Source organism: Megalops cyprinoides, chromosome 1 (genome assembly GCF_013368585.1).
Source record: "Megalops cyprinoides isolate fMegCyp1 chromosome 1, fMegCyp1.pri, whole genome shotgun sequence".
NCBI classification, from domain to species: Eukaryota; Metazoa; Chordata; class Actinopteri; order Elopiformes; family Megalopidae; genus Megalops; species Megalops cyprinoides.
In genome coordinates this window covers 58,149,309-58,174,885 of record NC_050583.1, presented here as the reverse complement: position 1 = coordinate 58,174,885, position 25,577 = coordinate 58,149,309, and the positions used below count along the sequence as shown (strand labels likewise).

General features: G+C 42.0%; 2 protein-coding genes across 3 annotated transcripts in view; one reads left to right on the top strand and one right to left on the bottom strand.

The window, feature by feature from the left end:
• The first annotated feature begins 1,117 nt into the window (after positions 1 to 1,117).
• On the top strand, positions 1,118 to 3,715 carry star2 (steroidogenic acute regulatory protein 2). Its single transcript, XM_036550089.1, has 7 exons — positions 1,118 to 1,181; positions 1,431 to 1,553; positions 1,693 to 1,838; positions 2,059 to 2,217; positions 2,639 to 2,823; positions 3,092 to 3,185; positions 3,605 to 3,715. Exons 1-7 carry the CDS (start codon positions 1,118 to 1,120, stop codon positions 3,713 to 3,715), a joined length of 882 nt encoding a protein of 293 aa, XP_036405982.1.
• Positions 3,716 to 6,127: 2,412 nt separating this feature from the next.
• Positions 6,128 to 25,577, bottom strand: part of LOC118783681 (A disintegrin and metalloproteinase with thrombospondin motifs 14) — a 55,389-nt gene continuing 35,939 nt past the window's right edge. For both annotated transcript variants that reach the window (XM_036537636.1, XM_036537644.1), the window contains exons 7-22: positions 22,400 to 22,505; positions 21,512 to 21,655; positions 21,193 to 21,325; positions 20,636 to 20,749; positions 20,002 to 20,150; positions 19,476 to 19,648; positions 19,152 to 19,285; positions 16,842 to 16,965; positions 16,471 to 16,551; positions 14,446 to 14,609; positions 14,148 to 14,313; positions 13,834 to 13,966; positions 11,393 to 11,600; positions 9,578 to 9,707; positions 8,505 to 8,621; positions 6,128 to 6,959 (exon numbers count right to left, since the gene is read on the bottom strand). In XM_036537636.1, coding sequence (XP_036393529.1) covers positions 6,364 to 6,959; positions 8,505 to 8,621; positions 9,578 to 9,707; positions 11,393 to 11,600; positions 13,834 to 13,966; positions 14,148 to 14,313; positions 14,446 to 14,609; positions 16,471 to 16,551; positions 16,842 to 16,965; positions 19,152 to 19,285; positions 19,476 to 19,648; positions 20,002 to 20,150; positions 20,636 to 20,749; positions 21,193 to 21,325; positions 21,512 to 21,655; positions 22,400 to 22,505 — 2,672 coding nt within the window. In that variant the 3' untranslated portion in view covers positions 6,128 to 6,363. The remainder of the gene's footprint in view (positions 6,960 to 8,504; positions 8,622 to 9,577; positions 9,708 to 11,392; positions 11,601 to 13,833; positions 13,967 to 14,147; positions 14,314 to 14,445; positions 14,610 to 16,470; positions 16,552 to 16,841; positions 16,966 to 19,151; positions 19,286 to 19,475; positions 19,649 to 20,001; positions 20,151 to 20,635; positions 20,750 to 21,192; positions 21,326 to 21,511; positions 21,656 to 22,399; positions 22,506 to 25,577) is intronic.

Below are 25,577 nucleotides of genomic sequence, written 5' to 3'. Positions count from 1 at the left end.
GCAGTGGGTATGACTAACCTAAAAGATGCCATTTACCCTGCTGCAGTGGGTATGACTAACCTAAAATATGCCATTTACCCTGCTGCAGTGGGTATATATATATATATATATATATATATATATATAAAGCCTGTTCTTATGCTATGCTTTTCGAGATCATACTAGTTTCGATTGGACTTATTCCTAAATGGTAGTAAGATTAACACCAGAGGTACTGTTTGGGGTGGAAACTGACTGTGAGAACGTCAGTAGGACTATGGTATATCCTCCTTTTCTAATGCTGTGACCCCATATAAGACAACACATTTGCTAAAACTGTCTGTAGTTTACTGTTAACAGTTTGCACAAAGTTTGTCTTGAGAAAGGTCTGGGTTATGCTGGCAACATTCTATATTATTTATGACAGAATAGAGACTGACAGTATATAAGTGCTGAATATCTCAGGAGGCTGCTAATCAATCACTTCTCCTCTACTCGGCCCTAGTTGGACCATGGGAGTTCAGTACATTAGTCTTCAGTGGACGTAGTCTATATGTTATTGATCAGTGTGTCAGACCGGAAATTTACCGTGAATGCCTTCTTAAGACCACCAACTGTTTTCAATTATTTTTTTTGATAAACAAACAGGACTGGCCTGTCAATTCACTGCCTCTGTTTTCAAATTCAAAAGTTTGCAGCCTTGCTTGTGTGGAAGCTTGTGAGAGTCATATTTTCAGGTACTTGAGCTGGGCCAGATTTATATTCAGGGATTTAACACTGTCCTTATGAAGTGCCAAGTGAAGACCATAGCAGCATTTACAATGTATTCAAAGGTTGCAGGGCTGGCACAATTTTCTTTGATATGCATTGGAGCCACACAGCATTTTAGCACTTGAGGCCATTTTTGTAAAACAGCAGCACTTTTTTTATTTTTGATATGCCTCGTTCGTCCCCTTTCCACTTTTCACTTCTTCACCGCATCACATTTTCCCTGGCCCTCTGCACAAATGACCTCGAAGGCAACGCTCACTCCTGTCATATCTTATAACCTGTTCCTTATCTCCTCAGCCTGTCCTTCAGAACTACTATAAAGCTGTGCACTGACATTTTCGAGCTGGGTGTCTCTGTAACAGACATTATGCTACCAGCAGTTGTGAAGCTCTGCTGTGGAATCTCATACCCGCACCTAAGGAGCATGGCAGGTATGAGAACCAGAGATTTCTAGAATTCCGAGGAAAAATGCACATGTTTAGGCTTACCTAGGTCTGGACAAATTTTGCATTTCATAGAAACAAGCACATATTTCTCAGCACTGAAAGAGTGAACATCTGTTTAATGAGAAAGAAACAAGAACTAAAGTGCTGCCTGTGTGTAGTACTGATGCATAAGCATTCACACACAGAGACAGTTTTTATGTTAGTTTTCTGACTATTTTTACTTTCATTGTTTAGGACTGCAACGCACGGCAATGGCGGCTATTGGTCAAGAGATAGCTCATATGAAGAAAGGGGGTCAGATCATCCTACCTGACTGGACAAGCCATATGAAGTGGCCTGGAAGCATGGCTTGTGATGGTAAGTTCAAAAACTGTTAAAGATCATGCTACAGTCAATCTGTGCTATGCTATGGTCAATCTACCTGTTGTAATGTGTTTCAATTGCAAATTATGTCACAATGTCACTTAAGGCTTTATGTACAAAACTTATATTACAGAGACAAGAATGGAAAAGTTAAAGGCGAGCAGGCAAACCACTTTGAGAGGGGAAGAGCTGGCCTACGTGAAGCAAGGGCAGGAGGCATTACAGATGGCCCTGGAGATTGTTGAGGACAAAATTGGATGGAAAATAGAAACTTCAGAGGTAGATTAAAAAATTGTCATCCATAATCCAATTAATTATCTTAATTAGAAAATTTCACCGGGCAATCTTCCAATGCATTTATCTTTAATAATGTTAATCGTCGGAATCACCTCAGAGAGCTCTCTGTACTATATTATCTCCACTGCAGAAGTAATTTACATTCCTCTGTTGAATAGCAGATATCACAACATCTGACTTTTCTCTAAATTTGATCTTGCAGGAAAATGGTGATGTGATCTACAGTAAGATTCTTCCCGGAGCTCGGAAGGTCTTCAAACTGGAAGCTGTTTTAGATGCATCTCCAGAGGAGCTCCACGAGCACTTGTTTGTGAAAGTGGAAGACATGAGTCAGTGGAACCCTAACATCAAACAAATTAAAGTGAGCCTCTGTCATTTTTGTACACTTCTTTAGGTACCTGCTTTTGCTGTTTACAATCTCCAAGACCACACTGATAACTAATTTTTCATTTTCATTCTTTATGTCAGGCACTGACAAATAAGCAAAATGAGCATTTACAGCAAAAAAAAAAAAAAAACATTTAAATCAAGTCCCACGACCTTTTATGTAATTTGTCCTACGGCTATGTCCACATTATGGGAGTGGTTCATGTAATGTTCTCTTTTGCTGCAGGATTTCCTTTTCCAACTCAGCGTGCGACTGGCACAGTTATTCATCAATCAGCATAATGCCTTTTCATTCCATAACTTATTTACTGAAATTAGTCACTAATTATTACTTCCCTCAGTGAGACAATGTTTGAGGCTACTTTTGCTGATGTTTTGTTTTTTTGTTTTGGAAGGTGCTGAAGCAGGTTGGTGATGACACCATGGTTACACATGAGGTCTCAGCCGAGACAGTGGGCAATCTGATCGGCCAGCGGGATTTCCTCAGTGTCAGGCACTGTTGTAAACGGAAGTCCTGTATCTATTTAGCTGGAGCAGCCACACACATAGAGTCCTTCCCACCCCAGAAAGGCTTCGTAAGGTAGGATTAACTGCATTCCTCGAACGATGTATGCCATGCCAATGCTAACATACAAACTAATCCTGGTATCCTAACAACACAGAGTGGATGATATGAATAGATTAAATAACTGACATGGAAAGCCTGTTTTTATGACAATTGAATCCTATTCATAAATGATTACAGGTGTATCATTATAACAGGCTTTGTGTAATTATGTTGGTAAAGCTACAAAATACCATACTGTACTGTTTGGATTAAGAGCTTTGCTTTGCTTTCTATTACCTAGAGCCGAGGATGGACCAACATGCATTATCATACAGCCAACCGGAGACAACACCGGCAAGACTCGATTCACATGGCTTCTGAACATGGACCTGAAGGTAGGCTCACGTCTACATATACAAAGTTACACATGACAAACAGATAGCATTGTCTGCCATATTTGTTCTACTTAATCAGTAATTAAGTCTAAGTTGCTGATTGTTTCAAACATGAGAATCATTACAGTGATTTAGTTCCAGGTTAGTTCATATACAGTTCTTTATATTGGTTATTGCTGCTGTAGTATCACTGCCTTGGTTCATGCATGTGTGTGTATGTGTGTGTGTCCACTGTCTTGAGGTAAATGGGCAGACTTCCTTTTCTGAAGAGCCATATTTCCCTCTACATTTCTCTCTGACACAAAGTTTAGTCACACAAAATCACCTTTGGCGTCTTGTAACCCTGACAGCTCTTGGCAGAGGCTTTGTGCTGTGGTCTTTATTCTCGGGAGTCTAAAGCACCATTTCCGCATTTTCAGGGATGGTTACCGAAGTCCATTGTCAATCAAGCGTTGCCACGAGCGCAGGCAGATTTCACCCGGCATCTGCGCCAGCATCTGGCAGAACGGCTGCTGTCAGCGCGGGGCTGACGAGGCTCAGCTCGCGAAACCTTCGGCTGCGTGCACACTTCAAAAAAAAAAAAAACGCCTCGCAACTTGTCTGTGAAAAAGAGCAGTGGTCTCCGCGTTTCCTTGATGGCCTGCAAGTAGAGCTGTACTGTACAATCCACAGCCACGAGGGCTTGCCGCAAAAAAACGCTGTTGACGGCACCCTAGGAGGCTGATGTCTGCTGGCAGACCTTTTAGCGCTCTGAACGAACAAATTGCTTTCATAATATAGGAAATTCATGCCATGCCACACAACAAACCTCCTTTTTCTTCTGTTTTCTGCCATTTCTTAAATTGCTGTTTACTACTGAACATCTGCTATCCAGATCCATTTCTATCAGGATCCTTGTCAATTGTGCGAATTTTACAGACCATTTCACTGTCATGCTGTAAATTATTGTTTGCTTTATTCCTAATGCTATTATTACTTGCTCTGCAGTTGGCTATAATGGCTATATTCATGTTGTATTAGGTGTATTAGATGAGGAACTCATGTGGTTTGCACTGCAATTGGTTTGAAAAGATATTTCAAAGTCAAAAGAGACTTAACATGCATATGATGGTATAAAGACGTGTTAACATTCCAACATTTTTGGCATAAATATGACTTTAATTCTTTGACATCATTATTACTCAGGGTCATTGAAACATTTCTCCTAATAAAATCTGAACCTGAAAAAACTGGAGGTGTCTGAGCGGAAGGCACAGGAGCAGATGTGCATTTTCACCAGATCCGAGTAGGTTCTGACAGAATGTTCAGGAGCCCGGGAAATGAGTGCCACCTTTTCCGCTCTTGCTATAAGCAATGATCTTTTGCTGGATTACTTGCTGATTGCTATATTTACTGCATGTTAAATGCATCACAGCTTGGCCCTACTGAGATACAGACCATACCCTTGAAAAAAAAGGTTCAAAAAAGTGTATCACCTCAAATGGGTCAACATTAAGCTGTACTCTTGCCTTGTTGAGGGGTGTGGGGATGTTCTTGCCTTTGGCTATTAATCTTACCGTGTTGTTTTTTTTTACATGTTTTGTAAAAAAGAAAACATGAATAAACATGTATATGTATATAAACATGTATTTGTCTGTGTTCTCGTTGAAAATAAGATTTGAGAACACAGTGATCACTTTTTTCTGGGGTTCTGTTTCCTTCCCTAACCACAACACTGACTACCCGTGTCCTTGTAAGATAATTAGACTGTTGATGGCAACAGTTGTTAAAAGGGTTTGGCATCATATTAATTAAAATAAACATCAGGGCTGGATGCAAAGTGTGTTGTGCACTTGCCAGCTTCACAACAAAAATAATCACCTCAGTATGCAGTGACACCATGTTTACTGTTTAGGTGGAAACATGACATATACTCCAGTACTGCATAATGTTGTCCAAAGGCTTGTTCACATACAAGCATAAAATTAGCTTTATACTGATGCAGTAAGTATTGTAAGTTGATTATGAATTGTATAGTTCTCCAGTCGGACAACCCGTCTTCAGTTTTCACACAAGTGAAGAAACACAGGGTTTTCTGCACACCCAATAAGTGATCACCCAGTCTAGGCTTTCTTCTACCCAATATTTTGCAGAGTTAGCACATTCTCATCAAACATTTCAATGGCACAGATGCAGATGGACTCGTTTTCCAATCTTCCTGTTTAAACATGTATCTTTTTCAATTTTTCTACCAGTTTGAAATTTAATAAATATTAACATTTAAAGCTCTCATTCATGTATATACAAGAACTATACAAAACACAAAAGTGACATTATGAACCGCTAGACAGGAAGGAAATAATATAATGAGCAGCCAAGTGTGGCTGACATTCAATCAACCACACCCTTCAGACTTACAGTTTTTCTGTATTTTCCCATTACATTATACTTTAAATTACATGGTTTGCTGTTAATTTTTTTTCATAGGTTGCTGAAATTTACACTATATACAATTTTACTTGGAAAATATATCAGTTAAAAAAATATGAGAATATTTTTAAAGCATATGCAAGTTCCACAAAGGCAATATGCATGCTACAGTAGGGAGTGAGGAAGACATGCATTTACTGCGGTAAGTTAGGCAACATGGGTACCTTTAGATTGGGCTCATTCTTAGAAGATAGCCTCTTGGAAGCAGATTTTGGAAAGCACATAGACAATGAAGCACCTAGAGGAAAGGTTACATAGGTCCCTGTAACAAGTGACGTTGTTTCTATACATCACAGCTTCCACATAAGATATTTTGTTCATACCACATATATTCACAATATAAGTACAATAGTAGTTCTGATGCACTCCAAATAGGTTAACACAGCTGTACAAGGATCAAAAAGAAACTGTTAGCAATGCAGTCAATACATTTTAGCATGTCTTATAGTCCTTTTAGTTTACAGCACCTTAATTTCTTTTTTTTCCATTTCTTAATCAAAGCAGAGAAGGTTTTATAATGCAGTGTGTGTGCATTAAATTTACTCTGCTGTTTTTGAGGTAACCATTACTGGTCTAAGTCCACTGGCAACTTTTACTTGCAGCAACTGGTTGAAAGTCCACGAATTATTAATCACAGAATGTTTGAACCGCGAACCGGTGAGTGTGAAGATATCATCATGTGGCACGTTCGCAGTGAACGAGTCACAGCTCATGTCACCACGGGCACAGTCCTGTGAGTCAGGTCCCTCTCAGATCCTGAATCATCCCTTCTTGGCCTGGCAGTGCCCAAGGAGCCTAAAGTGCTGTTTTCACTGTGTTCGCTCGACAGATTTCGATCGGAGTCTGAGGTAAGCCGGTGCAGGGCGACACTCGTCCCTGGAGGTAGAGTTACTGTGGCATTTGAGTCTGGGCTCTCGGTCGAGGGAGAGTCACTGGCAGGGCCCTGCGAGACAGCACTGCTGCTTGCTGGTGACAGGCCAGCAGACTGGGGGCTTGGAGTGGGGACCGTCAGACCTGCCAGGGTGGAGTGAAGCCTCCCAGCTGCAGCTGTAGTCATCTGAGGTGGATTCTGGGTAGCTGGGGTGGGCGTTGCCTCCGGTGTTGGAATGGTGCTGGACAGAATCGGAGCCTTGGGATCCGGTGTAATTTCAGTGGCTGACTTAGTGAGGTTGGGAGGCAGAGTAGTTAAATCTAATTTCTTGTTACAGGACTCACAGCACAGCTTGTTGTAGCCTGGGATGGAGCAGTAACGTGCTAGAACTTCCATTTGGCAGAATATGGACTTATCACCAAGACAAGGCTCATCTGTAAAGAGAGAAAAATTCACCAGTGCATACATTAAAGCAGTAAAATAATTAATGTACAGTGTATATTATGACTACGTTCATGTCTAAATTTTTATTTAAGGAGCAAAAGTGGTACTTTACTTATCAGCCATGAAAGAAAACATTCAGGGGACTATATATTACGGACAAAGGAAAATCACTGCATGAAGAATAAAAATGTGATTTGTAATTCATGCTTTTGAAAATGTATAAATAAGTAAATCCCTTTTCCTAAAGCAACAAAGGCACTTGAGACAAGGTACATAAAGAAGGTTGACATGGCCTTTACCTTAAATACTCCAAGCCATTTGTATATTGATTAAATATCACTAGCTCCCATGCCTTATATTGCTTTACTGTTGAACAGAGCATTCAAACTCTGGAGTGCTGATATAATGTAAAACAAAAAAAAAACTTTTCTTCTTAAAGTGGTAAAGAAATGTTTTCTGCTGTATATTTCTTGACCTTTGGGAAAACTATAGCAATTATAACAATAATGACAAAAAATGAAACTTCCATTAGTGACCTTTTTCAGGAGCCTAGAATTGTAATAGAACACTTAATAATACTAAACAAAATAATTTATTTTGTGAGGACTCTCCGTTTCTCTGGAATGAGTTGATACTCACATAATATAGTATAATACTATCTTCTGTTGTCTTAAAGCAAAACTGTTGTGTGAAAGCAGCTTTCAAAATATGGCATTGCAACAATGAAAAATCAGAAAACTATAAGCGCTTTATTTAGTATGGCATTGTACAGGAAGATAATTACAAATTCAGGAAGTCAAAACTGTCCTAAACTCTCTGTTGCCTAAAAGCTGGATGATTGTCGTTTTCATTTTTGGAAGAAAACACAGTAACTTCATAGGACATCACTGAAAACCCAAAATGGAATATCATTCCTTGTGTTAAGATTTGGTGGATGTGAATATTGAACACACAACATGATTTCACAGTGAAATCCCAGTATCTACCAACAATTTCAAAATGGTCTGAGGTCAATGGCTTACATTCCACCCCTACGGGATTCATGACAACTGAATGGCCATTTGATCTATCATTGCAACAAATCAACTTCGTTATAATCTCTGCATAAGCCTGCACGGACGGCTGTTCTGACACACGTACGCAGTTTATCTTTCACCAAATTGTTGATATTTGCTAATTTTTTTTTTGTCGAAACCGAGCACACTTCATCTCAGTTTCCCATCTGTCCCTACTTCCCAGAATGCATTAAGAAGATGTGGAAAGAAATGGGCTTCTCCACTGAGAAAATGGTTCCTTTCTTTCCAATATGCAACCCCACCTAAGTGATAAGGAACAATATATTGCATTTTCGATTTATGGAGAAATGACCCTTGAACCGTTTAACAAAGCCCTCAAACAAAACTTAATATGAATGTAAATCAGTATTCTTGCTCATTTTGAGAACCTCTTTTTTGCTACTTCTTCCACATTGCATTGTTCTTGCTACCATATAGACATACGTGAATTTAATGCATTATTCATTTAAGAGTACTTACTTGAAGAAATTTTATTAACGGGGCCGTCTGGGATAACCTGGGGTATTTCCTCACCCTTTGAGGAAATACTCCCATTCAGCAGTTCCTCTGGACTAGAGGAGGGTATGGTCAACTGTCCTGTTAGTGAAAGGAGGAAAGCTGCAGATATAGCCAGGCCTCATAACACAGCATTTTAAATCAAACTCTGCAGTATGTATTTTCATACGCTGCCCTGTTAAAGATTGTGATCTGCACTGCACGAGTTTAAAGCTTTTAATGGCAGAAACATATACAGAGATCCCTGTTTAAATGAAAGAGAAACAAAAACACATCTTGTCCCCTTGTTGCAACATGAAAATGGGCAGTGGTCTGCATTTAAAAACCTGCAATAAAGCTTTACACTATTTATAACACAAACCCCTGAGACTCCCCTCTTTCATTAAAGGGGCTACTGTTCCTTTTACTAAATGTCTCCCATTCATGTCCAGACAACTCCCATTTCATCCTCTTACAGGCAAGAATAGTGAATACTTTCAGTAACTTCCAAAAAGAGTGGATCCCACCCTTCCAAAAGGAAGCGGGGTGAAACCCATGAGAAGGACTAGCCAGGAGCAGCTCCACACCTCATGTGAAGGGGACTGTGAAATATATATGTATATATATATATATATGTATATATATATATATGTATATATATATATATATATATATATATATATATATATATATATACATATATAATTTTTTTTTAAAAAAATCTGCACAAAGGCTTCAGTCAGATAAACAATAAAAACAGCTTAGGAAATGATGACTTTTTCAGCAACTCAATTTTGTTTTGGATCTGCACAAATGAAAACACATTCTCGATCTGTTCCTCCACAAATACAGCAAAAACTGTTCTGTAGCGCTTCCAGGAACTGCTTTCCCAGAAGTCATTATGAGCAGAAGAGCAGAGTTTTTTTATGGGCTCCCCACACAGGCTGTTAGCGGTGCTCTGCGTCATTAAATCTGACAAACTTCCTCAGACGGAGGCGGCGGGAGGAATCTTTTTAAACATGCGCAGGAGCATCCGGTTACACCTAACTGATTTTTACCTGGACAAGGTACCAATTTGCAGATGAGCACTGTTTCCGGCTTGTCCCCTTCACATTGCCCGATGCTGTTGTCTGATGCTCTGCACACCACCTGGCGCTGCTGAATTCCTTCACCACAGGTGACCGAGCACTGAAGGGGATGGAAATGGTAAACGGCTGATCAATCAGCTTTGAGTGTGTCACAGATGGGGACTACTGTCAGCAGCCCCCTTCGCAGCTGCTCTGGAGGGCCCTTCATCTACAGCTGCAGATTGCAGGTTTGTTTATGTTGTTGAAAAAAAAAACCATCAGGTTTAAAATTTGATTTGGAGAGGAGTGATATTCATACCTTTGATGTGGGCACTGACGATAGCTCACCAATGAACAATCTTATTTCTCCTACAGAGTAATTTATTCAGCCCAGGAAAACATGTATCACACTGTACGTGTGCAGGCATACTTAAGTTGAGGGCTTGTGAGCGTGAAACGGAGGAGGTAGAAATGCCTGTCTTACCCATGTATATACAGATCATTTCCCTTAACCTGTTTTTGTTCGTTTTTATTCATTAACAACCAAGCAATTAATTCGCAAATAATCCTCACCAGTCAAAAGATTGCTTCTACCCTCTAAATTGCATTCTGTGGTATTACTTTATTTCTTTACATGAGAAAACTGTGCAGGATTCGCACATACCCACTGATTGTTTCACCATGACAGACTCTTTTTTCTTCATTCCCCGAGCAACACTAGAGCATGTTGACAAAGCAAATATCACTTAGTCTGTGCTGACAATCCACTGTGTAAATAAATTCTGTTTGTTAACAAGGGCTGTGTTTTAATTGGGCCAAACTGACTGCATAACAATTTTTTGATGCCAGGGTGGTTCTGAAGAATCAAAACATTCAACATAATGATTAAATGTGCACTTGCATACTTGCACTTGAGAAAACCACATGCACTGTCTAGATCATGTAAGAGCTAAAGCCAATTGATTGGAATAAATTCAACTTCTCGTGCAATTAGTTTACTGTTCATGTGTCCGTTAAGGCCGAACAGAATAATTATAAATGAAGTGAGGCATAAGTGGTCAAGCGTGGCTTCATTTTTTAAAGGCAAATGATGAAAGTGCAGGTACAACCCCGCTGAAAATCTTTGCTCTTGATGTCAGTATGGGGTTGTTTCAGATATGTTTTCAGTTATGATTTTAATGATTTTTAAGCACATGAAATGCATAAAGAAACGCTTGCTGTTGCCATTTTTCGTTGGATTAAAGATTCCTGAAGATAGTTTAGATCGCGAAATGGTTCACATTTCTGAAATATGTATACAGTATATGGCTATCAGTATCAGTAAGGGACTGGGATCATTAGGAGGTACTGGTATTGGTATCGGTCAATAAAATCAATCAAAATCAATAAATGCTTATCAATACATATGCCTATTGCTGGACTTGTTTGGGCTTAAGCAATATGCAAATACAGAAAAATTGGCCTTTTTAAGTCAAGTCAAGTTGGCTTTGAAATCATTAAATTGATTTTACTAAATTTAACATGGTCCAGTGTTTTAACGTCATTTCAATAAAAAGAAAGCCATCAGATGAGGTGCAATTACAAGGGAATTATCTGAAAATGGGTGAGGATTATTTGGCTAATTTGCTTGCTTGTTTGTCAAGCAGAACAAACAAAAAAAGCAGGTTTAGAGGTAATGACAAGATTAGAGGTGAAGATTCCCACCAGCTCTCAAGCTGTTGCTGGCACAGCACACCTTTCTGGGTATTTTTGGGCATGCTGGAGGCGCATATGTGTGAAGCCCATCTTATTCCCACCGGGACTCACCTGAGACCAGGCACCTGTTCTCCACTGGGCGGGGCACGTAGAGCGGTTACACGGCCTCCTCGTCTCCGGGCGCTCCTCCGTGCAGTACTTGGTGTGGACTGTCCTGTTGGTGCCATTTTGCAGAGCCTGCACACACTGCACCACCCGTGTCTGATAGCCCAGCTTCCCGCAGGTCTTACTGCAAGGGCCCCACTCCTCCACAACCCACCTGGGAGCAAAGAGACACCCCATCACAACTCCTCCTCTGTGTACTGGTTCACCTTGGCAGAGGGGCTGTGGCCTCAGAGGATCGCAGCCTGCACGTACAGCTCAATATTCACAACCACATTCATTCAGGCGGAGACGAGAAGGATCTAACCCCCATGAAGGACACACTCTTCCCCACGCAAGCCAAGTAATAGATCTGGCTGAGAAAGAGACTGGGATATGAGCACGGCTCACATCAGAGACACCCTGGTGAGAACTGTCACAACCCGCTTCTCCGACCCAAACGAAGGGAAACTGACTTCAGCAGTATTCCCCCATGCCATTCCAAAACGGCCTTCCCTCACCAAACCCTTGTGATCCTCCATTATCAGAATAAGCAACGGTTCCCAGGTTTTGCCTCCTCCTCAACCTACCTGCTGCTTTGTTCCTGCCTAAAATGAACTGCAGGCAGAGCGGAACAGGAGAAAACGCTGAGGTGCAGTGGCATGATCTGCATTCTGTTTCCAGTGCGTTTCATACCAGGAGCTCAAAGAACTTTGCAGTGGGGGGGGGGGGGGGGGACTTGCCTCATTCACTCCCTCATTTCCTCTAACACACCCAGCAGATTGCAAGCGTGGGGAATTCAGCGCTGTGAGAGGGGGTGTCCGCACAGCGTCCAACACCTCCTCACTGCCTGTCTGCACAAGACAGTCAAAACCATTACATCTAACCAGCCTAGATGCACACTACTGGATCCAGCACAGCCAAGCCTCCTTAATTAGCAAGGGACCTGCTGTCAGGCAGACAGCAATATGTCTGAACCCAGTGAGCGTAACCCAAAAAAGTGTACAATTTTGACAGGCATAGATTCAATTAGCTACTTGCACCTGGTTACAGTCCCTTGCACTCCACAAACCACAGCGAATACCGACAATGCGCTGGCATGCCTTGCTGGATGGGAGTTTCTACACTTTCTACTGGAGAAGTCTTAACAGATTTCACACCCCAATTTTGGAAAAAAAAAAAACATATGCACCCTTAAATAACAAGCTTGTTCACTTCCAAAACTAAATGTCGGGATTCTGAAAATGGTAAGAAATGACACCACTGCATACGGATTATTGCTCTTGAGACACAATGAAGTAAACCATTGCTGGTTAGGAAGATGAACAACAGCTAATAAGGTTGATACAACAAAATGCCAGCCAAGGAGTCCTAGTCAGCGCTTGGCTGGGATGAGGCGTGGACACTTTTGCTGCCCATCCCACTGCAGCTCTCGCTGTACCACAATGCAGCACAGCATAAGTTTCACAACATCACAGACTCCCACCCTGCCTTTCCTCAGAGTGACTACAACCTGTTCCTGGAGTGCTAGAACAAACAGCTCCTGGTGCAGGTAGTTAGCTCGGCAGAACATTTCCATTTGGTTACGATAAGACAAAAAAGGAACACGTCTCAGTTGGAAGGGTCTGTGCATTTTAACAAGAATATCAAAGGCCTCCCTCTTCCATTTGTAATGTGCAGTGACCTCACTTGGCACCCTATGAGCCGTTAGCAATGAGCAATTAGCTGAGAGCTTGCTCAACCCCTCAAGAGATGAAATGTGCAGACAGGCACGAACTCTAACAGAAAGTGCTACAATTTGTCATAATATGGAATACACAAACAACAATACTGTATTCTTTCCACAGTTTCGTACCTTTCACACAGAACCACATTAGAGAAAGCAAATAAGCGACTTCACAAATTCATTGGCTGCAAAAGCGGGCTTCCCACCTTTCTTTAAAATTCCTAAAAATTGGTTCAATCAGGGAAATATGCCTGGTTCGAAGTAGGGAGACCAGTCTCCAAAACCAGAGCTGGCCACATGCAAAGAGATACAAATCTTGTTGTTCACTCTTGTTTTTAGATGAGTCTCTCTTAGCTTTTACTCTAAAGCTTTTCACTCTTATTAATTTTTTTCATAGTATATTAAAGACCGTTTTATGCAATCTCCATGTGAACTCAGCAAAGCAATTCTTGTGCGTATCTGATCCTGTCTTCTATATCTGCTCTCTTGAAATGATCTAATCCAGCACTTCTGACATTACGGAGAAATGTCTGCTTTGTGAAATAAAAAACATATGTGTCCTTAAATAACAAGCTTGTTCACTTCCGAACATAAATGTCGTAAGGTTAAAAGTGAGACGAAATGCCACCGATGTATACTCATTATTTCTTGTAAGACACAAAGAGGTAAACCATTTTTGACTTACGTGGGCTGGCTGCATTCGTTCACATTGCATCGCTTTCGAATCGGTTTGGGCTTCTTGCTGGTTTCGCAGAAGTTTCGGTGCACCAATCTGTTGTCACTCTTCCTCCTACACCCATATTTTGTATACTGAATACCTGGAAGATTCCACACCACAAAGTTATTGTTTTATGACATTTTGTGTAGTGAAGGAAAAAAAAATACAGTAGGTACTGTATGAATTTGAATCTATTTGTGGCAAAGCAGTCCTAACTCGAGCTGGCACAAACACAATCATACTTTTGCCCATGTGCAAGTTGCTGAAGTGCAAGGACCCACCTCCCCCACATGGTTTTGAGCATTGTGACCAGCTTTTCAGAGCCCACTCATAGGTGTCTAATTCCGCCAACAACACATTGTTATTGGTGATGACTGGCAGCAGGTCTTCGTGGATAATGTACTTGTAGGTCAGGCTGATTTTGGTGTCTTCCTCTTGAGGAATAACCTGGCGAGAAGAAACAGCACTCCGATTACTTACAGCCATTGCACACAGTCCAAATCCAGGGCCCACATAGGTGATCAAATAACAGCGCAATAATCACTTGTTCCCGTTCTCGCCAAAACCACATGGTCTTACCAGAACAACAATGCCTTCGTGAAGGGGGCCGATCGTTTTCAGGCTTTCTTTGCCACTTCCAACAGAGTACTCCCACTCCAAACCGCTCTCGATGAACTTTTTCGACTTGGCATCCTCACTTTTCGCGTTCAGTATGAAATTGCCAGTCACTTGATTTTTTACAGCTGTTGTACATGAGACAGAGGGTAAATTCATAAATTCACTTTGACAACTGTACAAACATTTGGTCATACTTTGGTCATACATTTGGTCATGCTTGGGAGCCCCAAAGAACCCTGTGTGACAAAATTAACGATTGATGTCAATCAACAAACGTGTCTCATTGCTGACACGTTTTTTTCTTTCCAAAATACTTAATCTCACATATTACTGGGATAACATAATCTTCATCACTGAGTGAGTGTCTTTGGTGTGTTCTATCACACTTGATGCATGTGTGTATGAACTGAAACACAAGAACTTCAAAAATTTGTTGCTTACAAAGGTGGTGTAAAAAGGAAACTGCCACTGGGTGCAACTGAAGTGATAAAAAAATGGCCATCTTGTCCCCAGAGCAATTATTGCTTGAGCATCTGTACAGTCTGGATGTAACTTTTGACTGAAAACCCTGCGATCACAGAGATTGTGAGGTGTATGACTTCTCCTCTTTGGTTGCCTTGATTCTTATCTAGAAAATGAACCTTAAGCCAGTGGGGAGGAAAGATACAGCCTTTATTGATTACTCGCAGGATGCTACCTATATTTGCCCACAGCAGTGCCTCTCTCGCCTTTTCCTCTGCATGGTCCTGGAATTCTTGTGACACAGTAACTGAAAAGGTTTATGTGTGTTTATTACATTTTGGGGGAAAAAAACAGCAATTTTTCCTTCAATTTCCTCCGATCACATCACTCTGTGTGACCTACTCATTTTCTTTCATCTGTGATTTTCAGGGTGTCGTCTCATCTTCCTTTGAATTAATAGCCCTCTTAGAGAGATCCTCTGAGGAGAGCCTGGCTCGGAGCCCGAGCGATACTGACTCGCACAGTCACACAGAGAGCCATTGTGTGCTGGAAGCGAGGACTCGCTGACACTCACTCATGTGGCTGGCTAAACTCAGAGGAGCCCTGCACAGCACTGCGACAGACGAATCCCGCTCTTCCTCCTCCTTTTTTACAATTCTCCTTTTAATTGATCTCAGTGGCAGGTACAGCACGGGCTCAACACAGCAGCAGCACAAACATGTTCAAAAATCTCCTGCCTCCTTTCTACCATTAATTGGCTATGCTCTCCTGAAACCTCTGGTTTCCTGGAATAGTGCGTGGGTGTCCGCTCCGCAAATGCAGGGCAGCACACATCTTTTATGCTCGTTATTCAAAATACAAACAATGTGCAATCTGGCCCATTAGTTTTTACATGTAAGTCTTACCTGCAAGGTTAGACAGCTTTTGAATAATCCTCCCATGCCTCATAAGCAGGCAGAAGTGCCTCCATCACTTCACTGTCCACCTTTTACAGCTCTCAACATTAAGACTCACTGTATTAGCTGACACTGTACCATTTCTAGCTGGTATATCTGTGGGTGGGTGTGAAAACGTATTTTGATTCCTACTTCGTTACTTCTTTGTTACTGTGAGGCAATAACTTGATTACTGAGAGAACAGATCAGTCTTGGTCCTAGACACAAGCTACAGTCCAGTCTGTGGAATATTTTAAAAAACTGTAGGTGTTAAATTGCAAGAGTCTATCCATCTTATTTCATTAATGCTCTTTCTTTTGATACGTGTCTTTGCTCAAGGATCTTTAAATGGTTTAAAAGGGCTTGGTACAGTTTCATCAATAAAGACAACTGAGAAAACATCTATTTTGGATGTAAATATGCTGTACTTACCAGAAAAAAAATATTAGTGGCACAAATGGTAACATTTCTAATGGGTCTGGGAGACTATGAAAAAATACATAATAATACTGAAATACCACTGCTGTCCTGGCTGAGGTTCAGGGGTCTAACAATATTAACATTTATCCAAAGATTACCGAGCTCTTACCAATAATGTGAGGGGATGTCTCATTTTCTTCTATGACTATATGTCTGGCTCCAACCGGGATATCAAACATTTTCAGCATGCCTAATAACAGCAAGACAAGGCAAAAATCAACGAAGAGAAGAGCAACTGCTGTGCTCTTCTGCAGCAAAACAAGAAGGCATTTCACTTTCAAGTGTATAATATTAATGTTAATATAGAGGATAAATTGATTCACCACATACACCTACATGACTGGATATTAATAATGACCGCATGCTGTCCAGTGAATCTGGCTTTCTTTCAACGAAGAGCAGCTGACTGTCTGCCCATCCTGGGGCTGTGCCACCCAAACCAAACATGTGTAAGAGAATCTGACAAAGGCGGCTGAATACCAGTTTTCTTTGGCGTCTTGGTGAGGGTGAGCTTGACGGTGCGGCAGTGCGAGTTGTCCCCGCCGCACACTCCACACTTGTCCTCTTGTTTGTACGATCCCACCTCTTTGTCACAGCCCACATGCTGAGACCACAAAGGACAGAGTCAGTGGAAGAGGGAGCTCACACAAACCAACCCAAAGAACAACCTGAGACGCCAGAGACGCTATTGATTACCGTGTCCTCGTCTGACTCTCTCCCCCAAGCTGAATATTCACAAATTCACATTACAACCTTCATCAATACAAATGAATTGGTATGCAGTAAATGATCACTTAGAAGTGAGGTTCTGCAGTCCTACCACTTAAAATTACCATGTAATCTTCATTTATTTATTGTTTTAAAGAACTGACAACTGATTTATGTGTACTTTGAAAGTTTGGCAGAGGGAGGGCCTCTTTTTGTCATTATTTATTTAAATGATGGATGCAGAGCCACGGTTGACTGATTAGAACAGAGATAGCACTTTCAAAACTTTTATTTTCTGTGCTCTGTAGTTTATGCAACATAGGCTTTGTTTGTGTAACTTTAATATAGAGTGTTTGAAGATTTTTTTTTCATTATTTTCTACTGAAGAAATATGAGTTTAATTTTCTGTTGTGTCATGCTTTGTAATTGAATACCTTAAAAACTATGGAAAGAATTGTTATTACCAACATGTTAGTGAAGCTAAGCCAAACACATTTTTAAGTAATTCATATGGGAAATTCACTGTAATGGTTAATGACCATTCTGGTCAATGGACAGTCTGATAAAGTCATTAGAGCAGGCAGATGTTAACCTGAATGAGTTCAGTATGTGATATAAACCTGTCAACTGGTTATACCACATCAATATTGAATGTACTGAGCTATTACAAGATTAGATATTACCTATGAATGATGCTAAAAGGTGGGATTTGTTCAAATCCCCCACCTTTCTTCCTGTGAGCAGCAAATGATCATCAAGCATGCCTGACACTGGCATTTCTGCACCTGCTGGCAGAGTAAGCCAAGGTGCATGCAGTCTTCTGACACATGTAAGACAACATAACTACTTTTCACACTTTAAGTCCCACAGGAGTAAGTAAGAGGATAGACACATCCCCTGATGCTATCTGAACAACTTACGGGCACCCCAGTGAGCCACAAGGCGTTCCAGTGGCATGACAAGTGACCCCTGGCTGACCTACCAACCCCTATCACCAGCAGAACAAAGCCAATTTGTTCCGCCGCTGTGGGCTCTGGTCATTGTTGGCAGACCGGCACAGCTGAAGACTTAAGTATTATATGAGGTAGCTGACCTCTGGGATGCAGATATGGTCACATGGAAATTTGAGGGCAGTCTGCAACTACTATCACCAAGGGTTGTTTTCATGCGTCCACCTCATTTGAATGACTTACGAATAACTGCCATCAGAACTAGGAGAAGAGTGTATCAGATTCTGTTAAAGAACATGAGATTCCAACTGAAATCCAGCTGCTGAACACAGGTTATTTTATGTGTGACTCTGTGATAAGCTGGTGAGGCAAGAAACAAGGAGCCATGTGGATGAGACATCACGTTCAAAGGACACATGCTGTAGCAGAATTGCATTCAGCTAGACGGAGCCCCTCATCTTTACTGTTAACAATTGATATTTCAAATAGTCTTTTCCCCTTGTCACCAACAATACAACCTTAGTACTGAACGATTGATTTTTTTTTTTAGTTTTCTTTTTGTGAAAAGAGCAAGAAAAGAGGGACTGCAACCAGCAGACCTTTTATGACCAAAATCTCTTTTTTCATTCCATTTTGGAGGGGGGGAGGTCAAAACTCCCTCTGTCAAAATTGAAAGATGAGACATTAATTGAGCTGATGGTAACTTGTGTCAAATGAATATGAGAGATGAGTAGCTTTTTACATTAAAAGAAATTCTGTCCAATGATTTTAATGTAAATCCTCCTATGCCAAACCTAGATTGAAAGGCGCATATCTATTGAGTATACAGAGACCATATGTGCCGTCATTAGATTTCTTGCTGCCCACATTCAAGTGAATACACTGTGCACATTAACACTACATACATAATATACCTCTACAGACTGTTTTGACAGTTCTGGCTTGTTGTCTAAGGTGCATGATGCAAATTTGGTTATTTTCATACATAATACTATCCCACATTATGTTAATGACGTGAACACTGTACTCTTATATCCTTTGGGGTTCTGTATGTCTAACTGTACAGTAGGTGCATAGAGGCCTGAGTGACTTAATAAGAAAGGGGGGGGAGACAGACACACAGATCTCTTACCAGACATTCCCCGCGGGCGCATACACTGAAGGGGTCGGTGTAGCTGCAACGAGTCCCATCATGCATAACCTGGTTCATGAACACCACCTCTCCCGTTTCCTTGGACTGGCAGCTCAGCTCGCACTTGTGGGCCTCTGAAACAGCAAAGGCGAACACACTGCTCAGGGAGACGGACAGATCTTCTTTGGCACGACCTCCCCATATCTCCCCCCACTCGGTTGTGTGACCTCGTCCGGACCCCTGTTAATGTCATCCCTCTGCATGTGTCCTGTCCTGAATAAAACGTTCCAGTTTTAAGGGAAAAAAAGGAGGGTGGGCTCTTACCGTCTGGGTGCTCATACGGCAGCCAGGTGTGCTTGACGTTCTGATGGTATTTGTTGCTCCTCTGGATGCACTGCTGGGCGCGGAAGTCCTCGTAGGGCCCGGGGCACTCCTCTGTGTTGCACATCTGGTAATCAAACGTAGATCCAGGACAATCCCTTCCACCATAAGCAGGCCTGCAGCGTGACAACCAAATGCACACACCCACATTGTACGGGTAGAATGAAATATTTGAAGTGTCATCTAGTTTTCTAAATAGACCATCGAGTTTTTTTTTAAATACACCTCATGAACAATACAGAGAAACAAACTTAATTAACACATAAAACAAGAGTGTTTGGACCCTTCTATGTGTGATGCATGGAGTGGTTACGTGCACACGGAAGGGGAAAAACACAAACATTTCCCAGGCTCACAGCTGTGTTGTACTGTTCCTCTGAGTACAGAGCACGCCTGAGAGTGCTAATGGGGAACATGCTTTCCCTTCCCTCTTTTCCCCTCGTCCCAGAGCCCCCGGAGAGCCCCTTACGGCGGGTTGTTGCACTGCCGGCTGCGGGAGCGCACCCCGCCTCCACAGGTCCGGGAGCAGGACCCGAACTTCCCCCAGGACCCCCAGCTTCCATCGTGTCCATACGGCTGGTGAGATGACCTCCAGATGCAGTGACCCTTGAAGCACCACTGGATACGCAGAGAATAACAGTGAGGCGCTAATGCGCTGCACATCCATCTGACAGTAGCTGCCGGCACATACAGTACACGAAAAACCATCCAGCTCCACAGCAGTTCATTATACCAGACGCACAGAGCAGACCTGTTACTTGGAGACTTTGAAGCTGCCTCAGTAACCGATGGGAACAAGAATTCTCTGTTTTCCTCCAGTTGATAATGAACATTCAAATTCACCACTGCCCTTTTCCCTAATTAAGCTTCTGACACATTTCACAGCAACCCTGTTCTTATTAATGCTTTGCCCCTTAACTGACTAACTAGGTTGAAGGTTCCTTTCAGCAAAGAGTAATTACATAAACATTGAAAAGGGATTAGCAACAGGATAACCTTTTGTGTAAAAACACATAGGGACACACAACTGATGGTCTCTGGTCACCTGTATTTCACTCCTTACAAAGTTATTAACCTGTAATTGAGGACCTGAATGTGCCCACCTTTCCTGGTGCGCATTCCGTGCCATCAACGGGGGGGCCCTTCTTGGTTTTGCAGAAATACTGGTTGTCGGGGTGGCTGCACCACAGCTGTTTGCACGGATCATATGTGCGAAACTGAGGACAGAAAGAATTAAGAGCGCGTGAGAGAACGCAGGGAATAGGCACATACCTGCGGCGGGGCTACGGGGACCGGCCGTACAGTGCCTCGTTCCTCAATTAAATATTTCCACTGACACGTTCCTGGCTTCCCTCAGGGGGGCCCAGGCCTCTCCTGCGCGGTCACGTGTCGGCCGGGCCCGGCCACATTCCTCCACCCTCTGAAGAAGGTACTACAGAGCAACAGAACACCAGACCTCGGCTAAGCCGGCCCGCCTCAGTCGAGCCCGCCACCGTTAACGGCCAGATTACTCCCTTTGAAGATGAAAGGGAATCCGTGGCAATGGCGGCTTTGAAAATGGCACGATCTGCATGAGGGCATTCTGGCGGTAGCGGGCGGGGGCGTAAAGTAGGTTACGGGAGAGCGTCCCACTTGGCGGGGGCTGAAAGGGCACACTTACGGCGGTGCACATCTTGTATCCCACGCCGAAATCAAAGCGGCACTGCTCGTCCATGGAGTAGTTAATCCCTGGGAGCTCGGGGAGCTTGGGCCACTTGTGTTCAAAGGGGTCGTCCAGCAGGCAGTCGTAAGAGCTGGGCGCAGGACAGACAAGGACAAGACCGCGTTAAGAGAGCAAAGCAATGGGCCGAACGTGTGCCGTGTCGACACAGTGCCACTCTGCATGGGGCCAGCCAACCAGGGTGAGGGCGAGCGGCATGGTAAAGGTGGGATACGGGAAAGAGGATGACGGGGGGGGGAGGGGGTGGTGACAGACGTACTGGATGTAGCGGTTGAGCTCCTGCTTGCTGCAGCGGGACCAGTGGTAGCGATGGAAGGCCGCCTGCACCAGCGGGGCCATGATGCTCCCCATGCTCGTCTCATCTGCACAACGATTCCCCTGACCGTCATGTTCCATACCTAACCTGTTAAAATTGCATATTAGTTATTGAGGAAAATGTTGCATTGCCTTTCATTTCTGTTATTTGGAGTGCAGAGTACAATAAACGTACCTGATTGACAACACACATATTGAAACATGTAGATAAAAATGAAAGCAATTTGATCTAGGTGGATATTTGACTGGAAATAATACTGGAACTGCTACTTTGAACGTGGCTGTGGCATACCTCCAGATATGATTGCATCTTTCTTTCAGGTGTTTCATATGAGACATCTAAAATGGATTTGGAGGACCGCAGCCTGCCTTAACCTAGCATTAACATACACTGCAATAATCACATCTTGTGAACAAACCTGAAAGATCAAAAGAAGAAGATGTCTTGGATAGCCATAGTAGAATCAAAAAACGTTTATGTTCACTGCCATCCATATGCATGCGTATGGAAAATATGAGACATACATGCGAAATGCCAGAGTCAAGTGTATAAATACATGCATGTCCCTAACTCTTCCCTATGGGGGGTGCTGTTGAGCTAGTGTTCGGGTGCTACAAAGTGTCCTCACTGCACATTATCCTTTAATTAAGACAAACAAAAACTTTAATGTATGAAATGCATGCAGTGCCATGGAAACACATGTGTTGAACTTTAGAGAATACTCAGCAGTGATGATTCAGTACTGCAGGTTTTAAATAATGGTAGATTTGAAATGAAGACCCCCGCCCCGATGTGTATAACTCCAGTGCTCAAGGTATACTCCAGACTTACACGTGGCCAGTCTCATGAGCTACAACAAAGGCAGAGGAGAAGCCGTCCTCATGGTTTAGAGTACAGCTCCGGAGAGGGTGGCACATTCCCGTAACTGGGGCATAACCTGGGCAAAAAAGACCAGAGGATACCGGTGAATGGGTAAGCAATGCCGATCCCACGCCACGCCCCTGACTGCGTGGACCAATGGGGATGTGGACAGCAAGCATAGCTCTCCCAGCACAGAAATGGCCCAGCAAATAAAAATAATCAATTGCTTATGCAAGCAAACATGGATTAGAAAAGAGGGTCGTCTAAAGGCAGACACCGTGTTTTCAATCATTCATTCTTTTGTAATGTTGATAAAACTAGGGACAAGTGAGGTTAAAATCTAATTTGACTGCTGTCACAACAAATTAGTAATTAACCTCTATCAATACATATGATGACTGCAGAAAAACTGAATGACTTCCTGCCAAAATATGTGGCAGCAAAAAGGACACAATTTTCCATGAATGACCTACACATATGATATTTTCTGTCCAATTATGAGTGTCAGGTATCTCAGCTTTAACAAGAATCTAGACTTTAACAACTATCTCAACTTTAACATGTATCTCAACTTTAACATGTATCTCAACTTTAACAAGAATCCCAGCTTTAAGTGGATCCTCAGTTCCTCCAAGGAAGGGTCTCCTGGAACACATGGCAAAGCTGGTCCCAATAAAACAGTCTCGTGTTAAACATACAATGGAAATCAAGGCCTCCTTGACAGGAGATGTTCAAATGTTGATGCATGATTGACCCTGTTAATATGAAAATATAATCCATAGAGAGTTAGTTACCACTACACAAAACATGAGTTGTAAAGCCTAAAGGGTGCTTGCTTGTTTATTTAAAGCCCCCAGCAACACAAGATGAACCCCGAGAGAGGGGAAGCTGGAAAGCGTTAAGTTCAACCCAGCGCAGACCAGCGTAAGCATGGTCAAATCAAACATACAGTGACCATACAGTAAAGTATATTTAATTTTCATTCATGAAAAAAAACAACTAACTCTTATGAAGCAAAGCACAACAAACACAATGTATGATACTCGATCAAGAGATGTGCAGTGATTCAGCTTAGCGCATTTTTATTTGCTTCAGAAGCACATTCTGGTCTTGTTTTTTTTTTTTTTTTTCTACCATTCGAAGACCTTTGGCATGCAAGTAAAAAGCGGTAAAAAAACAAATGCTGTCGTAGAAAAACAACACAGTGAGAGAGATCAAGGAGCCCAGGGATGAAATGCAAGCGTTACAGGAACAGAGCAGCATCCATTAGGGAATCAATAGTACACACTGTTCTCAGCCAGACAACATTCCCAGCACCGCTAAAAGGCCACACTGATGTCACACTGAGTGCCAGCTGTGATTAAACTGCATTTCTGCGCAGTAATCGATAATGATGCACAATGAGCCCAACACCTCTTGTGCATGCACAACAATATGAAAACATGAAAGCAGAGAAGGCAGCTGGCTAATACTGGGTGCTTGCTGTGCACCTGAGGGAGAGCCGGCATAAGCTTTGCAGCATATAGAACCAATGGGGAGCCGCAACAGAGCTGCACACACAAATCTATATATAGGGTCCACGCTTTTGCAAATACAAATGAGAGTGACATTATCTGTAAGACAAAATAGGCAGCACAGGTTTATGCCAGTGATGATGTGAGAGAGGACAACTGTGGGATGTGTTTCACCATCAGGGCAAATTATCAGTTGCCACAAGCATGTACATAACCACAGCATGGAAAAGGAAAACGGTGAAGTGAGTGATTAAACCAGAATATTAAATGGAAAAAAGTTTCCCTTTTTATTGAGACGTTTTCATATCATAATGTGTCTAAATAATATGAGTTAATTACACATTGTGGCTGAGTTCTGTGAAACCCTATAGTGGAAAGGCACCCATACTTCACAGTAAGAGCAAGTGAAAATAACAGTATGTGATGGAATTCGCAAAGAGAGCAATGTCTTGTGTATAGGGTCCAATTGATTACACCACCATAAGTGAAGAAAAACATTTTTCAACACATTCATTTGAACACGGTGCCATTTTATTTTAATCTCTGACCTGCACCATATATAGAATTGTACTCTCTTCTTGTTCAAAATGCCCTTAATGCAGGTTTTGAATGTACTAACTTTAGCAGGAGGGTGTGATGTTTGCTTTCCTGCCTCAAAGGGTGCTCTTCGTCAGAACAGAGGGCCCTGCCCAACCAAGCCTCAGGTGCCATAGAGACTGGGCTGTTATGACCAAAATACAGCTGAAACTATGGCAACACTTCAACTATGACAAAAACAAAACAGACACCTGTGATTGTCATTTGAAAATGACACGATGTGTTTAAGGCTGATGGTGAAACACAACAAAGAAAACATTTCAAGGCATATCTTCAAACAACAAATGTTCCTCATGAGTTTCAGAGACAATATGGACTTCGTGTGTGATTCACTCATTAATTAGAATCGGTATTTCTGAAGATTTTTTAATGAGCAAGCTGGGTAGTTGATCATGTACCTATTTATTAATCCTTGCAGCAGGTTATTTCTTACATATGCTAAACTAAAAATATAACAATCAACAATGATTGCAGCTGTTACCCTTGTCAGGATACTGTTGGTCCTCATTCTGCTTCTGGTATTTGTATTGTGTTCATCACTGTTTAGCAGCTGGCTCAAAGTTTAAAGTTGGACATCACACTGACAGACGCAGACAGTCATTATTCTGAAACTACGGTGAGTCCTTGACATTATATTCCTTATTGAAACGGGCCCAATAAAATTCAAGTATAAATCAAACAACATTACACATACAGCTGTCGAATATGATCAAATGAATATAGAACACTAATATCTGTATAGTTTTTACTTCAACCACTGTCATTCATTAATGTGACATCAGACAGATCGTGCATGCATGGTGGGATTAGAAAAATATGTAAGGCTTTGCTAGACAAAGCTAGACAGAAAGAGGTCTTAAATTTAGTAAGTACATAAACACATGCATCCTAAAACTATACATTAGGTTGATATGGGGAGCAGACCTCAACAGATCAGGGTGAATCAGGGTGAATTTCCTGTTAAACAGGCAGAGAATTGTTACTTGATAGTGAAATACTTGGGATGTCTACTTGTTAAAGTAAAAACTACGGGGGAC

Excerpts from the sequence above, each read along its gene's own strand:
- star2 (XM_036550089.1), top strand. The coding sequence starts at position 1,118 with ATGCTACCAGCAGTTGTGAAGCTCTGCTGTGGAATCTCATACCCGCAC. Across the intron at positions 1,554-1,692 it reads TGGAAGCATGGCTTGTGATG|AGACAAGAATGGAAAAGTTA; the intron begins GTAAGTTCAAAA and ends CTTATATTACAG. Across the intron at positions 3,186-3,604 it reads TTCTGAACATGGACCTGAAG|GGATGGTTACCGAAGTCCAT; the intron begins GTAGGCTCACGT and ends CCGCATTTTCAG.